Source organism: Trichechus manatus, unplaced genomic scaffold (genome assembly GCF_000243295.1).
Source record: "Trichechus manatus latirostris isolate Lorelei unplaced genomic scaffold, TriManLat1.0 scaffold00209, whole genome shotgun sequence".
NCBI classification, from domain to species: domain Eukaryota; kingdom Metazoa; phylum Chordata; class Mammalia; order Sirenia; family Trichechidae; genus Trichechus; species Trichechus manatus.
Window position 1 is genome coordinate 2,197,223 of NW_004444145.1, and position 9,394 is coordinate 2,206,616.

General features: G+C 40.1%; 1 protein-coding gene across 3 annotated transcripts in view; it reads left to right on the forward strand.

Annotated features, from left to right (window-relative positions):
* The window catches only part of DIP2B (disco interacting protein 2 homolog B), a 258,083-nt gene that overhangs the window by 170,029 nt on the left and 78,660 nt on the right, over positions 1 to 9,394 (forward strand). For 2 of the 3 annotated variants that reach the window (XM_023742402.1, XM_004388322.2), the window contains exon 4: positions 4,942 to 5,067. In XM_023742402.1, the coding sequence (XP_023598170.1) occupies positions 4,942 to 5,067 (126 nt within the window). Of the gene's footprint in view, positions 1 to 4,441; positions 4,559 to 4,941; positions 5,068 to 9,394 lie in introns of those variants that run through there. The other variant, XM_023742403.1, reaches the window with a different exon arrangement.

Below are 9,394 nucleotides of genomic sequence, written 5' to 3' on the forward strand. Positions count from 1 at the left end.
CTCATCTTTTGTTATATAAATGTGATGGATTACATTGATTGTTTTTCTAATGTTGAACCATCCCTGCATACCTGGTATAAATCCCACTTGATCATGGTGGATTATTTTTTTGATATGTTGTTGAATTCTGTCGGCTAGGATTTTGTTAAGGATTTTTGTTTCAATGTTCATGAGGGATATTGATCTGTAATTTTCTTTTTTTGTGGTATCTGGTTTTGGTATCAGGGTTATGCTGGCTTCACAGAATGAATTTGGAAGTACTCCATCCTTTACTATGCTCTGAAATATCTTTAGTAATAGTGGTGTTAACTCTTCTCTGAAAGTTCAGTAGAATTCTCCAATGAAACCATCCGGGCTAGAGTTTTTTTTTTTGGTTGGGAGGTTTTTAATTACCTTTTCAATCTCTTCTTTTGTTATAGGTTTATTTAGTTGTTTTGCCTCTGTTTGTGTTAGTTTAGGTAGGTAGTGAGTTTCTAGAAATTTGTCCATTTCCTCTAGGTCTTCAGATTTGTTAGAGTACAATTTTTCATAGTATTATGATTCTTTTAATTTCAGTTGTGTCTGTTGCGAATCACCCATCTCATTTCTTACTCTCTCTTTATTGGTGCAATTATCGATAGGTATGAGTTTAGTGCTGTCATTTTAATGTCTTTTTGTGTGTGTGTAGTTCACAGTTTCTTTGTTCCGCTTAATTTTCTGTGCTGAGTTGTTTTTCTTTGTGTATTTTCTTTTCGTCTTTTTCATTGTTGTTGGTTTTGTATTTTCTGAGTCTTTATATATTTTTTTGTTTTTTATTTTGATGTGTAGAATTGTTAGTTTCCGTTATGGTTACCTTAATAATTACCCCTATTTTTCTAAATTTAAACCAGTCTTTTATTTCTTTATGTCTCCTTTACTTCCTCTCCATATGAAAAATCTATGTCTACATTTTTTAAGTCCCTTTTTTTGTTGTAATGTTGTCATCTTTTACATATTGACATCTTTGTTTCCCTATTTTCAGTGTTTTAGCTTTGATTTATTTTTGTGACTTCCCTGTCTGGTTTATATCTGGTTGCTCTGTCCTGTGTTCTAGTGTTGGGTTGGTATCTGCTGTTATTGATTTTCTAACTGGAGGACTCCTTGTAGTATTTCTTGTAATTTTGGTTTTGTTTTTGCAAATTCCCTAAACTTCTCTTTATCTGGAAATGCCCTAATTTCACCATCATATTTGAGATACAGTTTTGCTGGATGCATATTCTTGGCTGGCAATTTTTTTTCTTCAAGGTGTTATATATGTCATCCCATTGCCTTCTTGCCTGTATGGTTTTAGTCTGAGCTTAGTCTTATTGAGTCTCCTTTGTAGATGACTTTTCGTTTATCCCTAGCCGGTCTTAAAATTCTGTCTTTGTCTTTGGTTTTAGTAAGTTTGATTATAGTATGTTTTGGTGACTTTCTTCTGGGATCTACCTTATGTGGGGTTTGATGAGTATCTTGGATAGATATCTTCTCATCTTTCGTGATATCAGGGAAGTTTTCTGCCAAGAAATCTTCAACAATTCTCTCTGTATTTTCTGGTATCTCCCCTTTCTGGTACTCCAATCACTGGTAAGTTATTACTCTCGATAGTCTCACATAATTCTTAGAATTTCTTCATTTTTTAAAATTCTTTTATCTGATTTTTCCTCAAATAAGTTGGTGTCAAGTGCTGTATCTTCAGTCTCACTAATTCTGACTTCTGTTGCCTCAGTTCTGCTCCTATGACTTTGTATTGAGCTATCTAATTCTGTAATTTTATTGTTAATCTTCTGGATTTCTAATTGCTGTCTCTCTGTGGATTCTTGCAGCCTGTTAAATTTGTGGTTATGCTCTTGAATAACCTTAAGATCCTCTGTTGCTTTGTCTGTGTGTTCCTTAGCTTTTTCTGCATTTTGCCTCATCTCCTTCCTGATCTCTTGAAGAGTTCTATGTATTAATCTTTTGTATTCTGCCTCCGGTAATTCCAAGAAATTGTCTTCGTCTAGAAAATTTCTTGATTCTTTATTTTGTGAGCTTGCTGAAGCCATCATAGTCTGCCTATTTATGTGATTTGATATTGACTGTTGTCTCCAAGCCATCAATAAGTTATTATATTTGTTTATTTTATGTTTGCTTACTATGTCATAGCTTCTTGTTTTGTTTTGTTTTGATATACCTGAATAGGCTGCTCGTGGAGCTAGTTTGATTATTGGTGCCTTTGAAGCTCTAACATCCTGTCACCAGGTGATTAGAGCGGTTACTAGGTTTGTGAGCCCAGGAGGCTGTTTACTTTTTTTGTATAGATTCAGTTCAGGTATCCAAGTAGTCGGTCACCAAGTGTGTGGTGCAGGCTCTCACCTACTGTCCTAGACAGGCTTGGGTGATTGGTGTAGGCACAGGTATCTGGCTGCAGTGGGGGGGTCATGTGCTGAGCAAGGCAAGGGGCCGATGGCTGCCCCTGAGTGTCTGGGAGGAAAGCATGTCCCCATTTCCTAGAGCGCATCTGTGGATGGTTTTTGTAACTGGACTGTGAGAACCCAGTGCTGTTGGATGTAAGGACTAGGGGGCACCACTTATTCTTGGACCCCTGTCACAGGTGACTAGGTGGCATGGTGGAGCTGCCATTTCTCAGACCCCTGATCTGGGTAGGTGAGGACCTTGCTTAATGGGCAGAGCTGTGTCAAATATCACGAACTTGCCACTTCAGCATATAGCTGAAACCATTGAAGTTAGACTTACGAATATACCCTGTTGTACTGTGGTAATGAGGACCTATGCTGTTGAAATGGGTCCGCTCAGGTGTATGCAGGGGTGAAGGGCATCGAAAGTCGGTGGACCCTTTATGCCTGTGCCTAGGCAAAGGAACTGTGCCTATCCTGAGTTCCTAGCTTAGGGGAGCTGGCAGATTATTTTTTCCCTGTTTGTTAATTTGTTCCCTCTCCAAGACTGGCAGAATGGCTCAGGGCACGTGATGGGTCCCGCTTCTAGCCCAGGGGACTCAGCAATCGCTGAAGCTGACCTGGGACCTGGTGCAGAACAGGGAGGGGAGAGGTAAATGGCAAAGAGGTTTTTCCCAAAGTGGGTATTTTTTGATCCGTGTGGTAGGCCAGACGCAAGTACTTATGTTTTGCTGATTGAGTGCTGCCTTTCACTGGTTCTGGAGGCCCTGGTAGACTCTCTGCTGCTGGATCTCTTCTGACGTGGAAAACACCTCCCAAGCACCACTGCTTGCCTGAATGGCGCCAGCTCCCACTGGGTCAGGTCTGGCAACTGCTCGCTGCTTCCAAACCATATCTCCTTCCCTCTGCCACTTAGTCTGGTTCCTCAACTTTGCCTTTGATGTTCAGGGCTCCTAGATTGTTACATATAATGGATTCATTTGTTTTTTCAGGTCTTTGTTGTAAGAGGGACCACAGAAAGTGCCTGACTCCTCTGCCATCTTGGCCCCGCCTCCTCTGTGTATAAATTTTTGTATAAGAAGTTAACTTGAGCTGTAAACTTTCACCTAAAGCACAATTAATAAATAGAAAAAGAAAATACTAAATTCTTACTGTGAATAGTTGCTATGAATAGTAGCAAAAATTTGGAAACAGTATTTGATAGTAAAGATTGATTAAATTATGGCACTTACGTAGCTCTTTAAAATTATGTTGTAGAGCTGTTATTTATACACACAAACACAAAAGATGTTTGTGCTTGTATTAGTAAAGATTTTTTTGCTTGTAAGAAACAGGCCTTAAGTAGCTGGAGTAGGTCATAGAAGCAAAGGAACAACTGAGAAAGCCCTAGAAAGGGAGAGACAGCTCTGGGGATCTCAATTCCTTCTTTCTAGGGCATTGTCATTAAAGTGACTCAACTCTCGGACCTGCAGTTTCTTAGTTCACAGTTTAAATTTCCAGAAAAAGTATCTGATTGATCCAGCTCTCTTAAAGGGGCATATTTACATAGCACAGACAGGCCTTTAAGGATGGTTTGCAGGTGTATTGGGCCCATTCCTAGAGAAAAGGCAATTGTTTTTTTGTGAACTAGGAAGCCACCTCGGTTGTCTACCTCATTAGGATTTTGTAAAAGTTGAAAAAGCGAGTATAAAATACTGTATAAGGCTATGATCCCATTTTGTAGGAATGTGGAGAAAAGTTCAGAGGATGGGATGGAGAATCAAGAGTTCTGTTTGGATGTGTTAATGTTGAGATTCCTATTAGTCATTCAGTAGGTTCCTGGATGGCTCAAACAGTTTGCTCGAAAGGTTGGCAGTTTGAACTCACTCGGTGGTTCTGCAGGTGAAAAGCCTGGCAATCTGCTTCCATAAAGATTACAGCCAGGAAAATCCTGTGGAGCAATTCTGCTCTGTAACACATGGTGTTCCCATGAGTTGGAATCAGCTCAATGGCAACAGGTTTGGGTTTTTGGCTTTTTATTAGACATTCAAGTAGGGAGCTAAATTCTTTTGTCACCATAGTAGCAAATAAGTAACATCTGCCCTTACATTTTTCTAGACCAAAATGAACCCAGCTGTTCCTGTGGCACAGAATTGAGGGGTCTCAACCAAGTATTCTTTCAGACAGTTAAGCAAATCTTAAGCTTCTTTTCTTGAGAAATAGTGACTGTCCTCTAGGCACCCTCCAGCACTCGTTCCACATGGAAGTGGGATTCCCTCTCTGGGCACACATGCATGTCAGGCTCATTACTTTCTCCTCACTACCCCCCGCCACTCCCCCTGCCCCCCACCCCACACCTCTGTCAACTTGTCTGGTACCTTATATAAAATTGTCCATGAGTTCTTTTGGCTGTATTTTTTATTTTTAACTGATCTAAAACAAATCATAAATAGAAATCACTTAATCACTACCTTTATGTTTTCAACACTTGACACAGTGATAGTTCAGCCCACAGTGGTAAACACTTTAAGAGCCAGGAGCTAATAAACGCAAATGTTTAATTTTTCAGATATCCACACAGAAGCCGTTCAAGCCGCACTGGCAAAGCATAAAGAACAGAAAATGGCTTTGCCCATGCCAACCAAAAGGCGGTCTACATTTGTCCAGTCTCCTGCGGATGCCTGCACGCCTCCTGGTAGGTTTATCAGAACCTTTTCTTTCCATCAGCGTTTTCTTGATGTTCCTGAGATAAGTTCTACTTTTTCTTTTCTGAGGTAGGAGCTGGAACTCTCTGCATCGACAGGTGTGTATAGGAGTACACTCTGAAGGTGGCAGTTTTGACTGTCACATCATCAACAATACACAAAAAGAGGCCTCAAAAATAAAGCTATTAAAAAAGCATTTTTTTTGTCCTTCTGAACTCCAGCATTTCCTTGATGTAACCCCCAACTCATATAAGTATAAATAAATACAGGCCAGAGCTTAGGGTCTAAAAAATTCCTGCTATGGTCAAATAGCTGTTTTCATTGATGTACAAAATATTACCCATAATCTTAAATTCTTTAAATCATTTATATTCCTAAATCAGATGCTTTGTCTCTGCAGCAGTCATAGGAGTAAGTGAACTTGTGACAAAATTTTGTGTCATTAAAGATAATAGATTTGAAAAACATACAAAAATGTGTGTATGTATGTGTATGATAATATATTTTGTATGCATTTATATGTGTGTGTGAATAATTTTTATAGAATCCACTTTCGTTTGCTGAGTTCCTGATAACTAATTATCTTTATTCCATCCCCATTAACCAGATTTGGAATCCTTACTTCTCCTAAAGGAAGTTTAAGAGTTATAAATTGATACTTGAGGAGCAGTTGGAACACCCTTCAGTTTTCTTACCTATTCAGACTCTTTCCAGAAGTTTTAAAAAAATTTTCTTTTAATTATTTTTTAGATGAAATCCTCATACAGGTTCTTGCTATAGGCCTCTGAGACTAAACGTATTAAATCTATTTCAGAACCTCATTATAATGTCTTTACTGTCACGTTAATGTCAATGAAACCTTTGAAAAAAAATTTTTTCCCCCATACTATTTTGATCTAAACTATTATCCATATCTTTTGGGGAGATTCCTGGGAAAGTTACATTGTTGTGGTTGAATTTTATTCACAGCTGTCAAGTTGTTGAGCTATTCACTGATCCAGGTTCATATTCATAGTTTTCTCCTAGGTTTTGGCAAACTTGTCAGAGGATTCGGGTGTGCTGTGGGCTTATTAACTGTGTGTGCTTTTTTCCCCTCACATCTGTGGTGTCAGTATGTTTGAAAGAGAAATAGCTCTGTGGCTTCAAGTGTTTCTCAAAATGTAACACAGCATACCTCTAGCAGACCATCACAGTAAGACATTTTGTGTCTATAATGGTGCATACTTCAAGCCCACTCATTCAGAATCTTGGATGATTTCCCTTCCGCATTAGTGCAGCACCAGTTGGTTCTCATGGACAAAGGGGGCTCTCAGCTTAGTAGCTATTCCTTGTTGGCAAAGATTCCACTGCAGTGCCGCTGAGGGTTCAGTTGTAGTAAATGGCAAAGGGTAGGGAGCAACACGACACGTGGTTCTTAGAAACAGTCTTCTCCATAGCTGGATTAAAGAAATGCATTTTCAGAGGAAATAGTCTGCTCTCATGGCCTTGGGTTAAATGTGAGAGTCCAGCAAAGGATCTTGAGAATACTCAGAAGGAATGGAAACCATTTCTACCCCCTTATAAAAGTCACTGCCTGAGGGGAATTTACCAACTCTAGAAACAAATCATGGCTGTTCACTGCTGAATGAGACTGTAGTCCTTTGGAATTCACTACAGCCTTCTGACTGCAGCCTTGAAAATAGGGCATAATCTTCTTGATCACCTTAAGTGTTTTAATAATTTCATGATTGAACAATATGGTCCTCTCTCCCAAGACCTATAGTTAGCCGAGCAGAGTAATAAAAAGGTTTCCTGTCCGTTTTTCTCCGGTTCTGGGCATCTCTGAATCACATTTGAAAAACACTGATTTGCTATTAAGGACATCTGTGTTGTCAAATAGAAGAGGGATTCTCACCAACATGACGAGAGAGCTGCTACATAGGGATTTTCCACACAGCCCTCACCCAGAGCGAGATCATGACACACTCATTCAACAATTGCACACATGCCTGGGACACATACTGTGCTCTAGTGAGGGAAGGGAAGCCCTGGTGGCACAGTGGTTTAGAACTCGGCTGCTAACCAAAAGTTGGCAGTTCGAAGCCACCAGCCGCTCCTTTGAAACCCTATGGGTCAGCTCTACTCCGTCCTGTAGGGTCACTATGAGTCGAAATCGACTCGATGGCAGTGAGTTTGGTGTCTTGGTTTAGTGAGGGAATGTGGGAAGGACTACATAATAAGTCTTCTGTTAGCACCTTCTACTTTAGGGGGTTTTGAATTTATAGTAAATTCCTATTCCCAAATTAGGATTCAAATTCTATTCTCCAGGATTCCAAGAGCCACAAGTTATACACATGGCTGTCTCATACTCCTATTGCAGTTTAATCCTTTATCAGTATCTCACAGAATCTGTTATAGTGTAACCTAGGGTTCATCTTGCATATCTACTCTGATCAATTGGTGGTAGTTCCTGAAACACTGAAGTTTACAAGAATTCTGAGGCTGCCTTCAAGGGATGTGGAGGGAGAGGAGAGTTGGTATTATTTATTGCTCATTATAGGCTATAGTAAAGGAGCCCTGGTGGCACAGTGGTTAAGCACTCGTCTACTAACCGAATAGTTGGCAGTTTGAACCCACCAGTGGCTCCTCGGGAGAAAGATATGACAGTCTGCTTCTGTAAAGTTTATAGCCTTGGAAACCCTATGGGGCAGTTCTACTGTGTCCTCTAGGGTCTGTATGATTTGTAATCGACTTGACAACAATGGGTTTTTATAGACTGTTTTAAAGGAGTCCTGGTGGTGCAACAGTTAAGCGCTATGTTGCTAACCAAGAGGTTGACACTTCAAACCCACAGTGGCTCCGTGGGAGAAAGACCTGGCAAACTGCTCTGTAAAGATTACAGCCAAGAAAACCCTGTGGGGCAGTTCTACTCTGTCACATGGGATTGCTATGAGTGGAACTCAACTCGACGGCCCCTAACGACAACATAGACTGTTTTTAAATAATCAGGTTCTGGAAAGCTATACAAATAACCTTGTTACAACTTTCTAGAAAAGTTGTGCTATTCTTGTAGGGCAAAATTAACCTAAATTTTTATACATTTCAATCTAGTCTTCCTTTGTGTACTCCTTTGGGATGCCACCTAGGTATATCACAGAGCATGTTTGAGTCGAGGCCTTTGCCCTGCATGTGGTCCTATCTGAACCTGGTCTCTGGGAGAGCTGCTGAAGCAGACTAGTTAGTCAGCTTCTTTGGGAGGCACTTAATACATATTTGTCTGAATTACCAAATTGATGAAAATCTAGAGCTACTTTAAGGAGTAAAAATAGGTAATAAAACTTGGCTTCGTCGGTAGGATCATATAGTCTGGAAAATGTGATAGTTGGCATGGGAAATAATTTGTCTTTTGTTCATAAATCATTCTCAAATAATAACATTTCAATCAATCTAAAATTTGCTTATTGGTGGGTACACCAATTTCTATCTTGTGGATTGGAAAGTTTAAATTCTCCCAGTTGGTAGCAGTTTTGTGGTTCTTTGAGTGCCTGCGGCCTTTTGCAGAGCCTTTTAGACTGCTTGAATTACTGCCATCCAGTTCCCTTTATATGCTGAAACCATTGACTAATGTCATGAGGCAATTGCCTCAGCTTTTTCTTTGTAGGGATTCTTTGTGTAACGATATTACTCATTCATACGGATAAACACAATGACAAAAACTACAGCTTGTATTGTTTTCCTTCTAAGCTTTTTCTGCACTCATGTGGACTTACCCTGTGCTGCATTCTGAGGGAGCATAGATGACCAAATAGACCACATAATGACCCCAAAGTACAGCAGGCCATTTAGAGTGGCCTAGGTAGAAGCTTAAATTCAGTTGTCTGCCTCACACAGGGCCCTGCTTGAGAGTGGCTATAGTAATTCATAGGGCAGACGAAGAAATTTACCTCTCTGTGTTTCTATATGGAGCCCTGGTGGCGCAGTGGTTAAGTGCTTGGCTGCTAACTGAAAAGTTGGTGGTTTGAACCCACTATCCACTGTGACGGAGAAAGATGTGGCAGCCTGCTTTCGTAAAGATTAACCAAAAACCAAACTCAAAGCGGTCGACTTGATTCCAACTCATAGCGACCCTATAGGACAGGGTAGAACTGCCCCACAGGGTGTCTAAGGATGTAATTTTTACGGAAGCAGACTGCCACATCTTTCTCCTGTGGAGTGGCTGGTGGGCTTGAACTGCCAGCCTTTTTATTTTATTTTATTTTATTGTACTTCAGGTGAAGGCCTACAGAACAAATAGTTTCTCATGAAACAGTAGTACACATGTTGTTCTATGACATTGGT